Below are 23,282 nucleotides of genomic sequence, written 5' to 3' on the forward strand. Positions count from 1 at the left end.
AGAGGCGGATCGGGACGGAGAGATCCCCAGCGCCAAGGGAGCCCGGCGCTGGAGAAAGGTAAGTGCTTTAGACACACACACACACACAATCTCATGAACAGACGCACACATTTACTGACAGACACACACTCAGTGACAGACGCACACAAACATACTCAGTAACAGACACACACACTAACACACTCACTAACACAATCACTCACACTAACACACTCACTCACACTCACTCACACTCACTCACTCACTAACACACTCACTCACTAACACACTCACTCACTAACACACTCACTCACTAACACACTCACTCACTAACACACTCACTCACTAACACACTCACTAACACACTCACTCACTAACACACTCACTCACTAACACACTCACTCACTAACACAAACTAACACTAACACACTCACTAACACACACTAACACACTCACTAACACAATCACTCACACACTCACTAACACACTACCACTAACACACTACCACTAACACACTACCACTAACACACTACCACTAACACACTACCACTAACACACTACCACTAACACACTCACACTAACACACTCACATTAACACTAACACACTCACTAACACACTCACTAACACACTCACTAACACACTCTCTCACTAACACACACACACACTAACACAAACTAACACTAACACACTCACATTAACACACACACTCACTCACTAACACTCACACACTCACTAACACACTCACATTAACACACTCACTAACACTAACACACTCACTAACACACTCACTAACACTAACACACTCACTAACACACTCACTCACACTCACATTAACACACTCACTAACACAAACACACTCACTAACACTAACACACTAACACTAACACACTAACACTAACACACTCACATTAACACACTCACTAACACTCACTAACACACTCACTCACTACCACTCTCACTAAAACACTCACTAACACTAACACACTCACTAACACACTCACTAACACACTCACTAACACACACACACACGTTTTTTCTGTTTTTTAAATTTTATCCCCCCAGCCTCCTTACCTGTGTGAGAGCTGGGGGATTCCCTAGGGTCCAGTGGTGTTGCTGGTCACCCGGCTGGCGGGCGCGCGAGGGAGCTCTGTCCCCTGGGTGCTCCCTCTTCAGCTCCCTCGCGCGCCGCGTACTGATGCCGGAGCCGGAAGATGACGTCATCTTCCGGCTCCGGTTTCAGTGCGGTGCGCGAGGGAGCTGAAGAGGGAGCACCCAGGGGACAGAGCTCCCTCGCGCGCCCGCCAGCCGGGTGACAGCAGGGCCAGCCTCGGGGGGCCCGGAGGTGGCCGGCTCCTGGGCCCCCCAGCAGAAGAGGCTGGCCCTGTGGGTACATACCGGGTCGCAGGGGCGGCCGGGCCCCCTGGTGGGCCGGGCCCGGTCGCAGCCGCGACCCCTGCGACCCTGGTATGTACGCCACTGCCGATGTCAGCCGCATAGGGGGGTTTGTCCGGCTTAGCTTTTTTATTTCGCCGCCCCATGTTTATCTTGCGATCCTGTGGCTGATTTTTGCTTTTAAAACACGATTTTTCTTCTGTTTTCAGGGTTTTTGGGCGAGTTTCCCTCGAAGCTCGAGGCAGATGCGTCCTCTCGGTATGGCTGCTGGCTCCGCCCCCCTCCAACACACTATTAAACCTTTTCAGTCCACACTGGTTTATGAGCCACAGACTTAACCCTTTAGGTGTCTGTAGAGATTAAACCCGTTAAATACAAATGCCCAGATGTTTGTACTAAGATTTTCTAGATGGTTTACCTTTCAGAGCTTGAGGGTGATATCTATCAGAAAGGTTCTACAGTCTCTGCGAGCATCTCTGCAAAGTTCTGCTACATAGCCAAAATCAGAAAAATCTAGAGTAGTACAAAAAAGCCAAGTAAAAAGCACAAAGTGGTCACATGAACCACAGAAGTGTGATTTTAGAGGAGGAGGTTGATGCTTTTATAGTGTGAATTTTGCATATGTACAATGTCATTTTGGCTTCAGAAAAATGTACAGGGGAAACGTTTGACTAGTATATGGTGTGGCCATGTTGACATAGGCAGGGCTTCCCATAAAAACAACTGTCTGGATGGTGAGTAGCATGGAAGATACTACAGCTTTGGGAGACTGAAGAAAGAACCCTAAAGGCAGCATGGGACGTTCTGCCCATAGGGGATCATCTATATTGGTAAGTAGGCGTGATGTGCTTAGCAATATCTGCTATTGGATGTGTGCTGTTATGTATCTGTGTGATTGTGGTGATAATTAGTTTTGTATGAATGGCAAGTTATGCAAGTATGTGAGTAACTGGTTATATAAGTATGTGAGTAACTGGTTATGTACGTGTGTGGCTAATTAAATATGTATGACTAATTCTGTACGTGTTTGGCTAATTAGAAGTTTGCATGTAGTGAGTTATTTATGTGTGGCTAATCATGTATATGCTTGTCTGAAAAGGGGTAGTGGAAAATCTTTTCTTCTGGGATCAATGAATGGTAAAGATGGCCCTGGTGGGAGACATAAAGGGACTAATCTGAAGGAAGTGGGAGACAGCAAAAAATATATATTTAGAAGTGGGAGTACCCATGGGACAGGTGGTGGTGAATTTATAAATCACGAAACAAAGGACAGGAGATCAAAGGTGGAGGTAACTGCATTAGAAATAGGGAAAATGTAGCAGTGATGGGAAGGAACAAGTGAATATACAGACAAGAGTTGGGGGGGAAAAGTGACAAGGAGACTGAGAAGTGATGAGGTATTGGGGACAAATGGGGAACTGAGACCAGCATTGAGTCAATTGGATGAACAAAGGATGCTGGATAGTAGAAAGCAGTAGCAATGGCAAGCAGGTACAGCAGGAAAATGGCACCATAGTGCTGAAAAAGGCTATGTGGATCTAGTAGTAAAGAATAAGAAAAAAGTATTACTGGATTTTGGTGTGAAACCTCTTAAAGTATAGTAACTGAAACCTGGTGACAAATAACATGCCAGCAAAAACAGTAATATATGAAGCTCAAAATCATAGAAAATGGGATGGTCAGAATATAAACTAGGATCAGGGAACTCTAAATTTGTAAAAGCCAATTAACAAGGCGAAGGCAGGAACCAGGAAGTCAGCAGTAGTGTACACAATAGAGGGTGCTGTCCAGCATAATGAAACTCTATGCTCATTGCACATGGATAAATCAGTAGACTTGTACATTCACGCTTTTCAGCTGCTACGAACAAAATGCATTTTAATTCCAAATTCCAAACGAATCGATTATCCGGGATTTACTTATTCAAATTCCGGATGTGTAGATTAAAAGGAATTTCATTTGTTTGTAGTAGCTGAAAAGCATTAATGCACAAGTCTTGTATTTATAGGGACTTGATTGCCATTGGAAACACCTGAAACCTACCACAGATGTTTGATCACCAGAACAGTAAATCATGCAAGGCAACAAGTGGTATTGCAGGCAAATTGTAAGCACTGGGCTGGATCTATGCATTGTGGCCAGAGCTGTTATTGCATGCACAGTACAAGTACAAGTGTGGATCCATCTAACTGTGACTGAAGCAAAGACATTTGTGTACTTAGATGGGAAAAAATGTAAAGGGGTTTGGGTAAGAAGATATGAAAAATTAAAATGTAAGGACACTTCTCACCTCAAAATTAATCATTTCACTAAGTTTTGAAAGGAAAAAAATCTCTCTCTCTCTATATATATATGTAAAAAAAAAAAAAAAAGATAAAATCTCACCCCTACTACGTTTAGTATAACAGCCATATACATGCACCATTAGTTGTACAGTATTTGAGTAGAGGCGCATTAGTTAGTATAACGTGCCTCCGGTGGATGTCATACGAGGTTAAAGGGACAGGGCCACTGCACCCAGACCACTTCATTCAGTTAATTGGACTTGGTGATTATAGTGACTTTAGATGTTAGAATGTTTGCTATTCTTCTGTATATATGTTTGTGCAGATGTTTGTATATTTTTTTATTGTGTGAGAAAGATTTTTTATAAGTACACAAACACTGATATGTGTATGAATGATGTATATTGTATTCCTACATTTGCACGACCAAAGACTTCTGAAACTGTTTTCGCATTCACTACATACATATGTGTCACGGGTATTTTTAAGTGAGGCTTGGCAGGGCTGAGGACAGCAAAATAACAGTCAACATAATTTTGTGGCTGCAATGCTCAATTGATATTACGTTGTTTTTTTTTGTTCGTTTTTTTTATATATATATATATGTCTGTTACAGCCAGTTTGTGTAGCCATGCCTTAATATTTGCCTGCAATGCCCTGTTTATAAGTATGTGGAGATTCCTTTATGAGTGCTTGCATTATCCAATTTGTATATTTATGTTCGTTTAATTTCCAGTTTGTATATGGATTTAATTAGACTCAGTAAAGCTCGGGGCTCATGAAGCCCTTAATCCAGGATTTATTGTGACAGAGTTTGTTTTGGGTTTTGGCCGTTCTAAATGCAAGGCTTGGTGGCGCGGGTAGGGTTAAATGCAAATAGCATGGCTCAGGTTTCTAGAGAATGGAGCTTACCCAAGCCTTGGTGTGTTTGTCAGATAAATGGAGAAAAGCAGGAGAAGCAGAGATAATAAATACCTCCTGTCTAGTTCTCTTTGGCTGACGAGGGGGCTTCTTATGTTTATCTGCACCACGCAGGTGGGAGATTATTCCAACTCCCCCCAATTTCATCCTGGATTTGTCTTGTGCAGAGATGAGGGTCTAGTCATTCCCTGCAGCATTAGCCACCCCATCCCCCACATTATCCTCCCCCTTTCACAGTGATGATGGTTCAGGCTGCTGTAAAAAAACCCTAAAATCTGCATTCCTCTCCTTGCTGGAGGTGGCTGTGGATAACATGGATTGATCAGCCTGTGCCAGCAGCATCTCTGCCATTCCCTCCCTCGGCTATGGCTACAATGTTACGACACTGCAAAGTGCAGGGAGACAGGTGGAGTCCGGTTTCCACGGCAACCACATCCTTATAAGGAGAGAGCAGGCAACTCACATTGCAAAGGTCAGGAGTGAGGCAGGCGGAATGCTAGAGCCGGACGGTGCCCGAACCAGCTGCAGATCTCTGGGTGAACGTTCCATGCACGAGCCCGGCAGGGGGGATACAGCAAGCCCCCCCCCCCCTCTCCCCCAACCACCGTCAGTATGGAATGCTGGGCTGGTAATCGAACCTTCACGGACATGTATCTTGTGATGGATTAGCAGTCAGGGCAGGATTTAGCTGTGACAGCCTCAGACTGGTACCTGTATAGGTAAGAAGGAATTTTTGAATTGTCTGCTTGGCATTCTTCACGGACAATCACCATTCCATCTCCTGTTATATTATCAGCCAGTGTCCTGTCTAGTGATCATAAGTAGGATACATCACTACCTTGGTGACAGCTTGCACCAAGGCATTACATATCCCCTTGTGATCCACTCCTCACCGGCTTCTTCCCGTCTCTCTTTGTGCTATCATGTAGCAGGTTGTAAATGGAGAGTTGTTGCAGACAGGTGTAAACAAGAACAGAGCCAGTATTGTCTGCTGGGAGCAGCAACCTGAGACAATCCCATTTGTTTGTATTTCCTTTCACACTCCAGTTATGGTGTTCTTGACAGGTAACTGCCACGCTCCCATGCAACTGCCCCCCCCCCCCCCCCCTCCCCTCCCTTCACTTAACCCTTTATGTGCCATGGTGGTATGCAAAGCCTGGCATAAATTGTTGATAAAATATGCATAGTGTATTCACTACACACTGGCTGCATTACTTCATCTCTATCACTGCATTACACCTGCTGATCACTGCTTTCACTGCACTGGATCTCATTGCCATCCTTGTGCACTACAGATGGGCACCCGTAAAATTGAGGGTGGATTTTAACTCCTGTCACCCCCAGTCAATCTTCAGCTGAGGATAATAAGAGTTCTATCTTTATAATTGACTGACTGTAAAATGTTGCTCTCCTCATGCCTAGCGGTTGCTGCTAGATCTTGCTTGTATGTCACGTAATTTCATGGTCTTTGAGCAATAAAATAATCTCTGTAATACAATTTTACCGTTGTATGCTATATGTCTTTTTTCCTCTCTATCTATTCATGCATGAACTAAGCAATTTGAATGTTCACAAAGAGGATGTGTGTTCCTATAGATTTATATTGCATTTAATTTATTTTATTGCTATATTGACAGAAGGATGGCTGCAGTTAGTATTTGTATGCTGATAAAGTGAATAAATCCTCTACCTACCACCTTACAATCAGTGAACTAAATTTTTAGTGTACATCGCCCGTAGACTAAGTATTATTTTAATATGATGTTCACAGTTAATTGCACAATCATGGTATCATGTAAAAAACAAACAAACCCTTCTTCTGTCTTTTTTTTCTTTCTACCCAAGTCAGGAATCTATTTTGCATTCTAGTTCCCAATCCGTGATTATGCCAACTTCATAGATGTATTTATTAATTCAGCCAAAAAATACTTACTAAATTTATAGAATCTTTGTTCTGCCTGCCACTTGAGCCGTATTGAACATTTGACATTGTACTGTCTGAAATGTGAATGTATCACACTGAGTGCAATATGTGTCATTGTGCATTTCACAGTTAGTCTCAGCAAGAGATACTCTGTGCTCATAACCAAAGAGACGGCCATGTAGATAAGGGATTGATGACTGCTAGGATACCACCTGTTACTGACTACATTACCCACCATGCTTCACAGGCCAGCAGAAGAAAATGGGAATTGTAGTGTGCAACAGATGGTAGGCTAAGGGTTTTCTGTAACCTGTACTGAAATGATCATTACATCACTTGCTTGGCTCTAGATTAGCTGTTAGGACATACACACATTCTTGTGGATTAAACAAATGCTTACTGTGGAGGAACACAGTCTGGTGGGAAGAACTGGCAAGATTTTGACAAAGTGAAGCTGACGTTTCGACACAAGAGACTAAGATTTGTGGTGTGTGTCCCCCAGCAGGAAGGAGGCTAAGCAAAGACGCTGTTGGCATCACGCATAGTGTGATAATTAATATCCTAGCAATTACTTGACATTTTTGTTCAGTTTTGTATTATTGTAAATTTAGTGGCTTATTAATGTATAATGTTATTTAGATAGTAGCAAGCATATGTAACGAAAACACTTAGTAAGATTTATCTTCAGAGAATACAAAATCTAGTAAGAGAAAACAAAAATAAATGCATCCTCACTGTGACAATATATAGCGCGGGTTACAGTATGTTTACCTGGAAGTAATGGGGGTGCCTACATCAAAGAATTTAGTGTAATGATTAATCTGCCTTAAAGAGGCCCTTCAGACCCGTAAAGCACTTTAAAGGGCCACTATAGTCACCCAGATCACTTCAGCTCAATTAAGTGATCTGGGTGCCAGGTCCCCCATGTTTTAACCCAGCAGTTGTAAACATAGCAGTTTCAGAGAAACTGCTTTGTTTACTGTGCAGGGTTAACCCAGCGTCTTCCTGACAGCCGCTAGAGGCACTTCCCCGACGCTCAATGTGAAAATCACATTGAGCACGCAGAACGTTCATAGGAAAGCTTTCCTATGGGCGTTTTTAATGTGCCCGTGGCTTTGGCGCGCTTACGCATTCGGCTCCACTCGGGTGCTGACGCCGGAGGGGGAGGAGAGGTCACCAGCGCAGAGGGAGCCCGGCGCTGGATAAGGGTAAGTGGCTGAAGGGGTTTTAATGCCTTCAGCCCAACGGGAGGGAGGCCCTGAGTGTGGGGGGGGGACCTAAGGATTATATAGTGTCAGGAAAACCAGTTTGTTTTCATGGAACTATAGGGGTCCTTTAACCCCTTAAGGACACATGACATGTGTGACATGTCATGATTTCCTTTTATTCCAGAAGTTTGGTCCTCAAGGGGTTAAAGGGACACTCCAGGCACCCAGACCACTTCTGCCCATTGGAGTGGTCTGGGTGCCAACTCCCACTACTCTTAACCCTGCAAGTGTAATTATTGCAGTTTTTTATAAACTGCAATAATTACCTTGCAGGGTTAACTCCTCCTCTAGTGGCTGTCTACTAGACAGCCACTAGAGGGCACTTCCTGACTCACGCTGTGTGAGGACCTCCAGCGTCGCTCAGTTCCCCATAGGAAAGCATTGAAAATCTTTTTCAATGCTTTCCTATGGGGAGCGCTAATGCGCCGTGCATGCACATTAGGTCTCCTCGGCCGGTGGGCGGGATCAGTCTGGGTTATTTTTCTTCCTTGTGCCTCCATTTTGTTTTCCCATGACCATCACACTTGCAGTTTGTCTTTCTGTGGGATCCTTTGACTGATGGTTTGTGAATAAATCAGCTTAGCAACTGAAATGGAAATTGCATAAGCTCCACCTCATTCCTAAATTTGCCAAAGATAATATACCCCATGAGAAAAAGAAGTCCCTACTCTTTCTTTTGTATAATTAAAAAAACTAAAGGAAACTTAACAAAATAATAAGAAAAACAAGGAGAAATAGAGGAACTAAAAGGATTAATTTAAACGCAAATCCTGGAAAGGGACAAAACCACTTTACATCGGAAATATTGCCATATACAGTCATATAGAGATGGTTACAACCAAAATATTTGTATCAAAAAAGCTTCACCAATTCAGGATCTTTCAATTTAAAATAAGTTGTTGGTGCAAATGCTTGCTCAAACTGAGGAATGTAAAGAAACCGTATATACCTAGCTGCCTGCATATATACTCTGAATGTCCGATACTTGCGTCTTACGATGGGGCTTGATTTGTGAGGCTATTAGATTGTTTGTTTGTTTTTGTGATATCTATTGTCCAATTTTGCTTTTCTTACTTGCTTAAAATTTGACAAACTTGATGGCAGTCTTTTTTTTTTCTCTTAATCTAGATTGCTATGTTATTATGTCCTGCCTGATCAGTACTATATGTGTAATTGGTGTTTTTCTATTTGACCCTAATTTTAAAAGTGAAAAAGAAAGAAAAACTGTGATACATATGCGTTGTCAATAAATTGTAACCAACCCTAACCTTAGCACGCCTCCAGAAGTTACCCTTAACACTTAACCAGGCAATTTTTAATTATCCACTCTGTCCTATTGTAAATAATGAAACTGATCATCATGGGATTTAATTTTATGAATGTTCAGCACGTGCAATGTTTTCTTTTTTCCTTACCCTGTCTCCCTTTTCTCCTCAGTTGTTTCAAGGCTCCTCACCACTCCTGCTTTCAGGGACTTCTTGCAACTCGGATACACTGATGTATAGAGAGACACAGGATAATTCAGTTCCTGTGTGCCTAGATAACCCATCATCGGTAAGCCCCCATTTCTCTCCCTCCTCCCACTCTTGGGCAGGTTGTGTGTTAAATGAGATCATTTGTTACGCTGAGTTTCAGAATGGCTTTGTCAACAACAATGAAGGCAATAGCATTTTAACATAATATGATGTCAGCATGTTATAATATGGCATTCCGATCAGGGACTAATAAACATTAGGACTGTAGCTAGCTCCTTTGGATTGTAAGTCTGATGATGCTCAGCTAATATACTTTTTGGGAAGAATGTTATAGTCCATCGCAGCTAAAGTAGCAAATGTGAGTCCGTGAGCAAGACTTGGAGCAGAGTTACTAATCATTATTGAAATTGATGAATTGTAGGAAAATGTATTTGATACCATACAAGTGGACTTTTTATGAGCATGCATTTTCACAAATACCATCCCTATATCTCCACATATAATAGAAATAGCAATGGTGGTATTTATCAGAATGGGGGAAGCAGTATTTGCTGCACTCTCTTTTCACTGTATAGAAGGCTGCTGTAACATTCTGTATTCTGCCTGCAATAACTGTTGAAACCCAAGAGACACTCAGATTGCCCAGTTTTAGATCTTGCTACTACTAACTCAGCTTTTCTGCACATTTAGTACATGATTTTAACCAGTGCCACACTGCATGGCACAGCACACAAATGGTCATTTTAGCAACACATTTTTCTCAAATAGAGAAAATATACCATGGGAATGAAAAGAAATCATTCTAAAGGCTAACGCAGGGATGTGACGCAAGAACACATGAAAAGGGCAAGTTGGATGAGTCTCTTTGGGACTGTGCTAAAGGTCTGTGTTCACAGAGCTCTCAGATGGGAGATTTTATTCTGGGCTTGATGAGGATTAAAACGTTCTGCCATGATACATTGCAAACTGTAAAAGTGGTCATTCATATCACAGCAAAGATTTACCTTAACAAACAAGACATATTGAAATACCATCAGATTTTTTTTTTCTGCATGCTGAGGGAGCCATTTTAAACTCCACATTACCTGTTTTACACAGCAGAGCTCTGTAATTCATAGGGAATGCTTAGGAAAATGGGTTGTTAAGAAACAGAATTCTTAACTACCATGCAATGATCACAGTTTCAATATATATATGAGAATATCAATAAGCTTTGCTTTAAATATATATATATATATATATATATATATATATTGTTCTCATTTAAAAAAAATTATAATGTATAAAAAAAATATATATATATATATTTATGTTGAAAAGTCTGAGATTATTATTTAAATGATTATTTTTTAATGCATTATATATAACCAAAGTATACAGATGAAATCAGAACCTCATACCTGTTAACCAGCCATCTCTCACCTTTACCTGTCGCTTCCTGGTCTTTCTCATTGCTTTGCTTAGTGGTTTAATACAGCATTTATGATGTCACACATGTTTGTATGTAATTCAGAATTGTGTGATCACTGCATGTGCTCTGTATTACTTCACAAAGCATGTACAATTTTAAAATGGTTTTGATTTTGTTAGAGATACTATAAATCCTGTTTCAAATTTTGATAGAATTTTTTATATAATTCCACATATTAACATCTCAATGAACAAGCATACAGTGCAATTATACATATGCAATCCAGAAACAGTTAGGTACAACATTATTACAAGATTGTTATCTGAGTTTGTGTCATCTGGACCAGAACCTAGCAAACCTTTGACGAGTCCCCTCTATCCTATGTATCATTTTTTTTCATAAAGCCTAATAGTACTCAGCCTTTTCAATACCTCCGTTCCATTTGGGGCTTTTGGGGGTTTACAAGCCCCCACTGTGGTACATCTGGCCGCTTCCAGAATATGCATAATTATAATTATCCGACTTCTGAATATAACCTGGTAGCATGGCAAGAATATATATTTCCAGTTTAAGCAGAAAAGGTGATTATTAAATCCTGGATATGGGAGCATTATGAGCCCAACTTTGAACAAAACCAAATGATGTGGCATAAGGACCTTTTGTTTGCATCTCCATCAAATAGAAGACACATTTGGTTATATATGTGCTATTTGTTGGGGTGGGTCTTAAATACAACCTCATGAGTAATTTTCTTTGAGTTTCAGTAGGATTTTGGTACTGAGTAGTACCCTTTATTTGAGAGACTGCTAGGACACACTGTTCAAGAGAAAATTGTATGTTCAGTTCCCTCTCCCATTGTGACATGTACTTGAATTTTTGTGTACTAGAGAGGTCCGCTAATAGTGCATAACAGGGCGATAAAGGTTTATGTTGGCATAGACACATATCATCAAAGGCATTAAGGTCCACAATATTTAGCTTTTATCGATTCTCTATGGAGAATGGTTTTTAATAGGCTAATAAGAAAAGATTTCCTTACTGGGGAGGTTGGGAAAAAATGTAATTGTCTCTGTAATTGGTAGTTGCCATTCCCTTACCACTCCCGCACTATGTTGTGCAGAATTTAAAGAGGGATGCCTTTATGCTAAATGCTGCTATGGGCAGAATTAATTTGTGTGTACTGCACAGCTAAAAATACCAGCCTAGGCCCACTTTGTTATTCTTTCATAGTGATGAGTATTTCTGTTAAAGTTAAGTTAGCGATGGCTGATGTATAGGAGTTAGCTATTACGACCACATCAGGCATTGGGCCCAGCCATTCTACATATAGGCAGACCAATGTATAGTACTTAAAATAACAGAATGCTCACTTAGTGAAGAATGACCTGTATTTTATCATCACTATTTCTTTAATAGAGAGAATAACTCCTCTCCTGTCACTTCAATAATGTGTTTTCATAAAGAAATCAACAAGTAGGAGATATAGAAAGGATTCTGGAAAACCAGCTCCCAGCTGCAGGCACAAGATAAACAGTCTTCAAGACAGATCAGTATGATAAATTAAACATTTTCCAGACAACCCCTGACTACATCTGAGACATTTTGGTTTGTTAAATGGTAGCTAACTGAATGCATAGAGGCCAAGAACCCTTTACAAAAAGTCAAATCCTTACACAACGGTTTAATCTAGAGCTACAGCAACCTTGTTGGTATGCCAGTTTAATAAGGTTGGTTTAACCTTTTGAATGTGTATGATGCAATATGATATGTGTATTCAAATTTTGTTGATCCTTGGTCTACAAAGAATGTTGGTGTATGTTAATCATAGATAGATATGTGTATACAAACTATTGAGGTTAGTGTGCATATGTGTGTATGAGTTGCATTAACAACGAAACAGCTGTCCATGAGAGGTTCACTGGCTTTGCTTCTCTTCCTGAGTTGTGTTCCAAAGCTGTTGTATACAGCAAACACATGTTCCATGTTTAAAATGGAATAATGAGACAAAAAGGTGATTCTTTGTTGAACTAATTTGCATATGCCCACCCAGAATCCCTTACGGTAGTAACATCACTGCAAATTTCAGATTTCTGTGGGAAAATAAAGTTTTATGGCTTGACTGCTGTGCAGATCTGGGTTTAACAATGTATTTATTACCCATTCACTTCAGGTTAAAGCAGTGTTCAATCACGTCCCCCCCCACTGATTTGTATATGACACCAGTAGATGACCAAATGCGTCAGTTCCATAGAAATTGTTCTGTATGTAGCGGGCAAACAGCTTGTGTGTTGATTGACTAAGATGTTTATGTTCGCATAGGCAGGTGAGAGGTTTGTGTGCGCATGTAGCTGGCCAGTGGTGTTTTGTACATAGCATAAACAAGATTTTTATGTGTATGGATATAGCAGATGAGCCGTTTGCATGTTTTAGAAAAGCAGTGTGTTTGTGCCTGCACTCAGCAAGCCATTATCTGTACCTGGATATGGCAGATGAACAGTTTATGCGTGACTTTAACATTGGTGTTACGGTCACAAAAGCATGTGCATCTAACTTGGAGAAAAGTTGACTTACTATGCCAATCTTTTTGGAAGCCAATCTTTTCTTTATCTGTTACATTTTTACTTATCTTCTGCACCTCATTCCAGCACTGCCATTCTCCTTAGTCTGTGGATGTTACATTGTCCTAGCGCCTACCTTTTTGTCCCACCCCTCTGTAAATAAAAAATGAACTGTTAATAATAACTGTTTACAATGTACCATTAAACTATACTCGTTAAAGGGGCAAGCACAAAAGAAAACCCAGTCCTATCAGATAACAGCAGAAATAAGAGTCTACAACCTCAGCAGGCGGCTGAATTTCTGCTTCGTGCTGATGGATGAAATGATGTCTTTCACGCAAAAAATCCACGATCCTTCCTGCTTTGTCAAACAGTAGAGATAGCTAGTGTTTGTTGTAATGGTGAAGTAATGTTTTCTTGGCACCCGTCAGGCTTCTTAATAATAATTCATCATTGTTTGAATATTGGACTATAATGACTAATGGCCACAGAGTGTACTCATATGTTTAGCTGTGTAAAACATTTGAGTTTTATAATAGTTAGCAGTACTATTGCTAATGCATTATTTATACAACACTTCTAAAACAAAAACGTATCTTAAAAAAGTTTACCTTATAAATACCATGCCAGCATGTTCAGGGAGAGACATGTTGCACGCAGTACACTAGAGCTCTGTTGTAGAGACTTGCATTATTATTATTATTATTATTATTATTATTATTGCCATTTATATAGCGCCAACAGATTCCGTAGCGCTTTACAATATTATGAGAGGGGATTTAACTATGAACTAGGACAATTACAAATAAACTTACGGGAACAATAGGTTGAAGAGGACCCTGCTCAATCGAGCTTACATTCTATAGGAGGTGGGGTGTAAAACACATTAGGACAGGAATTTGCAATCAAATAAGGTGGGCAAGAGGCAGGTATGTGAGGTAGGGGTTAGTCTTGGAGGCCATAAGCTTTCCTAAAGAGATGGGTTTTAAGGCACTTCTTAAAAGATGCAAGACTAGGGGAGAGTTTGAAAGAAACATAATAGTTACACACAGGCATCCGTGTCAGTGAAGCCAGAAGGGTTATTAAACTATAAGGACAAACCAAAAACATACAACATTTCAGTAATTTATGATTAAGGCTGTGTGGACTGAACGCTGTATGTTTTTTTTTTTTTTTTTAGTCCTTATGGTTTAATAAAACTTCTTCTTGCTTCACTCTGTGCTGTGATGTCTCTGGTTTACCATTCTTTTTGATGCAAACAAATTCAGTTTGTTTAATTCTTTTGAGTCCAGCAAAAAACAAGCTAGTTATCCATTTATAGACATCCTTAATGTCACCATAAAGTAACACAAAGTAGATGTTATGAAGTGGGGTTATGCTATAAGCTCTGAGAACGTATCTGCATTTCATCTGAAGAATGTAGTCAGAACAATAGGAACTGTATGTAGAATATGGATTACATTGTTGTCTATAAAATCTGTAAAGTGGCCAGCAAGAATGCATCTGAACATCTCCCGGATAAACTGCCTGTACTATCATTCTAGCCAACTACATCATCTGTCCTCAATCCTGTCCCATAAAAAAAAAAAAAACACCTAGATCCATGTTTTAGAAATCAGAACCTTTTTTTCTTTTCTTTTTCTTTCTTTTTTTCTTATTATACAATTGCCAACCCTGAACATCCTGATGCCCCACTTCCATATTTGCAACAAACTCCCCGACCTTTTATTCAATACTGAATTTTTACCCAACTTCCAGTCTATCACTTTCATTTTTATTTTTATACAATGGACTATCAACATATTCCTCTCCACTCATTGGGCCAGATTTGTGAGCATGCACAATTATATATTGGTGCCCCCCACCACCACCATTTCTCTTGTGCATCCATCTTTTTGCCACTTTATATTCCTGTATCACTCAGATATTTTGTTCCCGTCCATGCATTTTACCATTGATTAAATAGAAAAAAAAATAACGATAATGAATAATATTACTAGAAAAAATAGGCATGTTCACAATTTTAATACAAAAAGATAATTCCTGCACTCACTCCCATCACTTCTGGGCGGCAGCAACGACCACAGTACACATCAGCCCCAATATATAGTAAAAACCAAAGGGAAAAAAGTTACCTGTGCTCTCTCCTTAATCCCTATGTATATTTAGACAGGCGGGCATTTCCTCCAATGGCCATTGGAGTAACTAAATGACCTCCATTTGTCTTAATATACATAGGGACTAAGGAGTGAGCGCAGGTAACTTTTTTCTTTGATGTTCACAATTTTAATGATTTTAATAAAAATGTTATATACATTAAACAAAAAGGAAGAGTGCAAGCTTATCTGTTAGTGGTAAGAAAATGTGTACCTAGAGACAAATATGTGAAACATATATGAAAAAAGATCTACTGGTCTAAGAGTCTAAAGTTGTAGCCCAATGTAATCACACATTTGTTTCAGATTGGGGCACATCCTAGAGCCCTGAACATTGACATTGGGTTATTCACTAAACTCAACACTAATTTAAAAAAAAATTATAGAAAAAAATCCTAATGAGACAAACGCTCATTTCTAAATATTCTCCACCTCTGCTATATTAATATTAAGATTGAATATGTTACTATTAAATCATTTAAATGTTTAGACAAACATACTTATCCCTGGAGGCCTCAAATAGAGTCCATCCTATTGTGTGTGCGGTGACTGTGTGTGTGAGTGCACGGTGAATGTAAAATGTTTTGATATGTGCTGTTTGTGTGTAATGTACATATGCTCCAGCTTTGTGTACTCTGCGCTTTATGTTTGCTGTCTGTATGTTTTTTGTTTGTGTGTGTGTTTATTGTGTGTTTTTTTTATGAAATGTATGCTCCCTTTGTTTAATGTGTATATTTGTGTGATGTTTGACTGTATGTGGGATGGTTTGCATAGCTTTCTCTAGGATGGGAGGTTTGCAGTGCATTAAGGGTCAAACTACCTGGCGGTCTAGTGGGTGAGCGTTTTGTCTTCACTTCCAGTGGGTGCAGTCCATAGTGCGTGCCAGGCCATGAGGGAGAGATTGCTGTGATTGGCACCTGCTGGATTTGCTGTCCTTACGCTCCCTACTCAAACCCTGTCCTCTCCAGGAGCAGGGCTAAAAGCCCCCCAAATGGAACTGCATATCCCAGGCTTTGAGTGTTTAAGAATTCTAAGTCTCTGTACCTAGTAATGACAATATACCGTAGGCGTAAAAAAAACACACTAATAAGAATTTAGTCATCAGAATTGAGCCGCCTTCATGACTCCAAACTCTTCCTTAGTAGGAAACCAGACTATCTAAGCATCATCCCTCCTAATTTTATTGTCCACACATCCACCATAATATCCATCACCCTTCGCTCTACTCATCCTTTCATCATTTGCCATTGTTAATTCAGTTTGATTTCACTGGTTTCTAATGTATATAAAGAGCACTGGACAGGGGCACTATGTAAAGATATGCAGAATAGTTTGCACTCCAGTTGTGTGGTGGTATAATCGGACATGCTGCTCTGATCCTGATCTCTAGTGGTCATTTGCTTTAAATGGTGTAGCAGGATACACTATCCCAAGAAGATAAAATTCTGGAAATGTAACTGGGAGGTTGATGTGATAGCAAGGCATGTTTAGTCCCACTGTGTAACCTGGTGGTGTGATAAGAGTTTACATCTAATGGAATATTATTGAAGTGTAGCGGAAGGCTCCTTAACAATTATGGTTTAGGTGACCAATTTTAGAGTGCATTTAAAAGTTGTGTACCTAGGCATTGATGTTATGTTATGGGTGTAATGGGAGGCAGTGTTCAAGGTTTACAGTAGTGCTGTATGTGTATGATTTTGTTGCTTAATTTATCCAGTGTAGTGGAAAACAAATAGGAATATACAGTTGTATAAAGTTATTATGATATTTAATCTACTCTGTTGTGTGCGAGTGGAGATGTTACTTGATGTAGGAACCTTAATTTTTTTTTAATATTTAATTTTTATTTATTGTTTTACCCAATAAATCAACTCAAATCTTAATGGTCTTTTTTTTTTTTTTTTTTTTTTTTTTTTGTTACTTTTGTTAGCAACCAAACTACTGGAGCTTTAAGGTCAGTATATTCTTCCTCTCTGTGTTGCATGTGCTTCTATCACAGTGTACGTCTTCTGTGTATCCTGCCTGTATGTGGACACATTGTGAGGTTTATTTAAAGCTAGTGTGCCATATTCACCCAGTCAGTGGATTTTTTTTTGTTTTCTGAAAATCTTTTTTGTTTATTCCATAGTCGTTGTACTAAAATTAAAACCGCGCTGGCAAAATCGCAGTTAACAGTAAAGCAATTATTATCATTGGCTTCATTATTGGGAACCATAGTACTTGCTAACATTTCTTCTGTCCTGTAGTGGACTATATCAGCAGTTTAACTATATGGAGTCCAATGTATCTCTTGGCTCTCAGAAAGTTAATATAAAACATCGCATTCATTGGCTGCTGAAGTTGCAGAATCTCATCAATTTGATTGCAATCCCTGAAGTTACTGTTCATTACTGTTGATTCACTAAACCTTGAGTTTGAGGATATGCATGTTATAATACTCTGCCATCCTATCCAGTACAATGTGCATTGACCGGTGCACTAATCAGTTCATTTCAGCTGTATAGGCCACCATGGTGAAGCTCAAACTTGATTACCTGGACTAAATCCCCATAGAACAATTTGGGAAGCTGTTAAACCTGCCCTATGTACAACTGGGTTGTATTTGAGCTGAAGCCAAAGGTGTTTTTTTTTTTTTTTTTTTAAAGATAGAGGAAATCATTGGCCTGCTTTATAAACAGAAAGTTTGAGAGGTTTCTAACATCTGGCTGCAATGTGTTTCTTAGTAACCAACGCTCTTCCATCAGTAAATGAAGCCTGTATTGAATAGGGATAATGAGTGATGTGATTAATGTTTAATGGACACTCCAGACCCCTGGAGTTGAGAGTGGGTGTTCAATCATAACTTGTCCTGTTACTTTTGGATCAACAGCAAAAAACAAATATGAGGAAGGCTGAACTTGATGGAAACATGTCTATTTTCAGCCAATGTAACTATGTAACTTACTGGTTTGCTTAGCTCTGTGGTGCTAAACTCAAGAGACGCAATAGCTCGTACCTACCTTGCAAAGACCTCTCTTTGAGCTGCAAGTCTGTAATTGGACAGTCACAGAATGTCCAGGCTGGGTTTAGGGTTGCAACTAACGATTATTTTCATAATTGGCCAATTGTTTTGTTTTTTACTGTTTTTCAATTAAATAGGATAAAATATATTTAGTGATACCGCATGTGAGCATGTGAGGGATTTGGATGAGATACATAGAAGGTATATTGAGAAGATATACACTTTGATATGGACACCGAGCAGTGGCAGGTAAGGGAAATACGCAATTCAAGGGGTAGACACAGGATTTGGGGTTAGGGTTTACATTCTTGGTATTAGGGAAACCTGATGGGGCCCCTTAAAGGGACACTGTAGGCACCCAGACCACTTCAGCTCATTGAAGTAGTCTGGGTGCTGTGCACCTATTGCACTTAGTGCTGCATTGTAAAAATTGCTGTTACAGAGAACTACAATGTTTACATTGCAGTTCTAAGTCTGCCCTCTGTCTGGTAGACAGCCACTAGAGGGCTTCCGGAATCCAAACAGACTTTTTGTCCGTTATCTGACGCTGGACGTCCTCACTTCAGATTTTCCCCATAGGAAAGCATTGAATAATATGGAGAGGTCTAATACGCACTGAGCATGGGCGGAGCCTGACCCAGCGCTGGGGGTTTGTTTTCCTGGCACTATAGGGTCCCTTTAAGCTTGCAGGCCTTGGGCAGTTGCACTTCCGACATTTCAGCATTACTTACCTGTCCTGACAGTGTATGATAGGCAGAAAGGAGTCCCTCACAGTAATTGCTATTTGAATTTTGCCTCACTTTGGCTCCCTGCTTTACTAGTGGACGGGCTGGTCCCTTGGACGGCACTGAGCTTAATTGGCTGAACAACCAGCCCACACTACCAAAGTTCTGTCACACTGTTCCTGTGCTGGATGCAGGCAAGCCCACAGGTGAGTGGTCCACACAACTCTCCAGCCTAACAAGCGTGTGTTGGGAAAAAGGGTGCATGAACAAATGAATGGAGATACAAAACACTGTTCACTCAGTATAAAGATAAACTCGTGTGAACCACGAAAAGTTCATTTAATCTTCTATGATCCAAACCGTTCTGTTTTAACCTGTATAGTTTCACATGCAAGGTTTAAAAAATATATATATTTTTAAGATTAGACTTTTTATCTTTTTTTTAATTGGGATGGATGCATATGATTCTGTGATCCTGAGTACACGATGACCTAAACTAAAGCTGCATGAACCCTAAAATGTTACCAATATTTTCCATGTTGCTTTGTCTAGCTATGTATTATTAGTAACATAGAATAAACCTAGTAATGCCGTATCCATCAGATTTCCCTGGATGCACATCAAGTTTGATTGGCTGCACATGAAAAGTGCTACTCTACAGTATGGAGAATTCATATGCACTCCAGCTGGTGAACGTATGGCCAAGAATTATGGTAGCAAAGTAAGACTGTCCTTTCACAGTCTGTGTCACTGTTCATCAGCATGAGCCCTACTGCAGATCACAAAATGAGGTCTACATACTTTCACCATTTAAGCCAATACACACCAACAAATCCTGCACCCAATTCATGTTAAATTCATGCACATCAGAGACCTCATCTCAGAATAAAAAGCAGGAGTAGAAGAACTGCCATCTCCGTGAGCTGCCATCTTGCGGACAAACAAGGACTCACACATCACCAAAGGCAGGCTCTGAAAACCTAAGGGAGAATGTGAAGAGGGAGGTGAGGGGGTAGTGTTAGACAGGCCTTGATTTGGCCACATGGTATAGATTTTATTTAATGCATCACTGGAATAGGTTAATCAGCCACGAGAGGGGTTTGTAGAACTGCAACAACAAATCTATAATGAGACTCATTGACAACAATTTTCACGATTTACTATTGTATTTATCGATTAGTAGTTGCAGCTCTAGCTCGGTTAGAAGAGGAGTTATTGCAAAGGCTTCAGAAAGGAGATCTGCAACTTTTGCAAGCTGTAATTGGATATACCCCAATTAAAAAAATGCTAATTAAATGCATGCATGTTTTCATTGGGAGTATATAACGATTAAATAGTGAATTTTAAAATGTATTTATTTATTATGGGCAGAGGAGCATCCCTTTAATGGCATAAATTAAGTGAATGTATCACAATGAGATACAAAATAAGATTATTTACATGTTTTTGATGGACAGTTGCTGACACAGAATGATATTGTCCATGTGTGAGGATTTTTATATCAAAAGTTCCATGTAAGTTCTTGTCCATTTACAATTCAAATGTATTTAGAATGCAATGTCTTTTTTACTGAAGCCGCGTAACTCTTCCTAAAATATTCTAGCCAAAAATGTAAATCGCAATCCTAAATTAATTTAAATAACTGGTTTTCTCTAAAATGTTAAATCTTTATTAAGTCAAATGCCATGATAATCTAAAATACTTCTCCTTTGAGGGGCTGGATGTTATGTATGTGCTGGGAAAGCTAGTAAGCATTACACTGTGCTAGCAAATGCATAGATGAAGTGGGGGAAAAATATATATTTTATTAATTTTCCCTGTGTGTTGGTTATCACGAAGTGCTGCCATAAATAAACCTCTTTTTAACACTACATTCTACTATAAATCTGGTTGTAAGAACCCTTGTGAGACTGCTGATTGTAGTGTACGTGTTTGTACCTGTGAATCTGTAATGTTCCAGCTTTCCATGCTGGATACTAAAGCTAATTAAAGGTCATGTGATGTTTGTTTGGGAGCGGGCAGGTATGGCAGTAGAGATTTTATGCATTTGGAACCCTTGGTTACGTGGTTACTGTGGTCAAGAGTCGGCTTGCAAACCTCAAAATATTGTAAACATTGCCTAAGAAGTCAAGCTGCTCTGGGGATTATTCAGTAGCTGGATTCTTGCGAAACACTCTTATCTGGCAGTTTCAGGTTCTGACCTTATGAAAATGTAGAGAACTTTCACTCCTAAAGAACATTTTAAAGGGGCACTCAAAGAATCAATTTAGTTTAGGTTAGATGTAAGGATATCCCTCAAAATTACAGCATCTATAACATTGTTGAAATGCATCTATAACCCTATATAAATCTATAAAATATGTCATGGGGAAGATGTATACTTCATTGTACCATTTTGAAATACTGCACAAAAAGGGTTCACGTGATTTTGTAGTCTTCTGACAGAAGACTGTTTCTTCTGTCCGTTTTTAACTGAAAGTTGCCTGTTACAGAAACACTCCCAAGCATCATAACATTTTACTCTGTAGTGGTTATGGTGCCAGGAGTGCCCTGAAGTCTACCAGTCACCACCTCCATGGGAGCCAGAAGCTCTGTGCATTGAGCTAAGACCGTAAATACAAGACGGATCTCTTTGACTGAGAGCAATCAGCTGGCAGATTTAGCCCAAGAACTGGCCCTGCACAGCTGCCCTTGGCTCAGGAGAATTAATGCAGGCCCTTCCATCTTTTAATGGCACTTTAGGGAGGGATCCAGATAAGTTGTCAAACCGTTGGCAATCAACTATAGTACTTTCATTGGGGGGCATGCTATTGCACTCATGGCTCTGTACCCACTGCAGTGTGCTATAGTGGTTCTGGTCCTTGAAGTGTTCCTTTAAACTCAGCAGTTCCATTAAAGTTAGGAAAGCATCACAATTTTCTGGCCCGGGCAGAACTCACTGCAAAAGATGCATAACCAGAGGACTTGAGGGCGCAATGCACATGTTCGAGAGTACATCATTGAGGTCTATGGGGATTCCGCAAGACCACTAGATCCTCCATCGACCACATAACCAATGCCCTGCAACTGTCACTGGTGATGGCTGTTAGACAGTTTACACATAGGATGTGTCCCCTTGGCCTAAGAAAGTCAGGTGGAGGAGAAGTACAGAGACAAAGTAATCCCTACTGTGACAGTGTCACAGTAAGCATTACACTGTGCTAGCAAATGCATAGATAAACCCCTGACACTGGGGGTGGACAATGGCAAGCTGGGTGGACATTGACAACTTTTACATTTACCGCAATCATGCTACTGTGGTATTGAAAGGACTGTGAGCAGAGCTCATTTTGCGTTTTGCTCATTTCTCTCCTGTCAGTTTGGGGCCACTAATCATAGCCCCAGTTGACCAAGAGGATCCCAAGGTATCAAGATACTTGGGAGTCCTTGGTAGCAACAGAGATTTAAACCTTGGTGGTATCTTGCTGGATGACGGTCTATGCAAGGCTTTTAAAGCCCTACACTGCATAGACCATCATGTGGTCTTTAAGTGATTAATAAGAGTTTTCTTCTGTGAGTGCCAGCAATATATACAATGATTTGCGTCCTCCTCTGTATGTCAGAGGGTTAGTTTAAAATGCTTTTTTTTTTTTTTGTTATCCTGGCAAACACAGAGCATAACTAACAAGTGTTAACTGTTGGCAAGATTAGAGGGAGTAGCGAGACTGTGTACTCCTTTTTGTAACTGACACCCTACTTTGAGGACAATTTAAATGCAGGTCTGCAGTCACTTACTCTCCTCACAAGCTCTCTGTGCAGCTGGGTAAATTGTGGACTGCCTCTAATTCCAATTTAACAAGCAGTCTCTTTCTCATCTCCCGTGCCAATGACCTTATAATGTTCAATGTACTGTCACTAATATCCGTCAGAACAATTTAATTTGGATGAATGTGTGGGCTTGTGTGCCTGCTCCTCACTCATTGGAGTTCTAGCTCTCCGACAGCTCGACTATTCATCTTTGGGTCTATCCTGTCTTTCTCCCCTCGTCCCCATACACAGAACGGTTTGCTGGATCCCTTCACTTCCCTGACTATTTTTTACCATTGTCCTGTAAGAATATTCATACCAGCCACCTAATAGAACAATAAGTAAATAAGACTTTTAGGATCACAATTTAAGCCATTTGCCATGAATAAATAAAAAGTAG

The 23,282-nt window shown here is 40.0% G+C and overlaps 1 protein-coding gene across 11 annotated transcripts in view; it reads left to right on the top strand.

Annotated features, from left to right (window-relative positions):
* Window positions 1-23,282, top strand: part of SRCIN1 (SRC kinase signaling inhibitor 1) — a 506,902-nt gene that overhangs the window by 337,624 nt on the left and 145,996 nt on the right. For 7 of the 11 annotated variants that reach the window (XM_063458818.1, XM_063458825.1, XM_063458827.1 and 4 more), the window contains exons 4-5: window positions 9,208-9,324; window positions 17,301-17,324. In XM_063458818.1, coding sequence (XP_063314888.1) covers window positions 9,208-9,324; window positions 17,301-17,324 — 141 coding nt within the window. Of the gene's footprint in view, window positions 1-4,882; window positions 5,298-9,207; window positions 9,325-17,300; window positions 17,325-23,282 lie in introns of those variants that run through there. The other 4 variants (XM_063458819.1, XM_063458823.1, XM_063458828.1 and 1 more) reach the window with 2 other exon arrangements.

This window comes from Pelobates fuscus, chromosome 6, assembly GCF_036172605.1.
Source record: "Pelobates fuscus isolate aPelFus1 chromosome 6, aPelFus1.pri, whole genome shotgun sequence".
Taxonomy (NCBI): domain Eukaryota; kingdom Metazoa; phylum Chordata; class Amphibia; order Anura; family Pelobatidae; genus Pelobates; species Pelobates fuscus.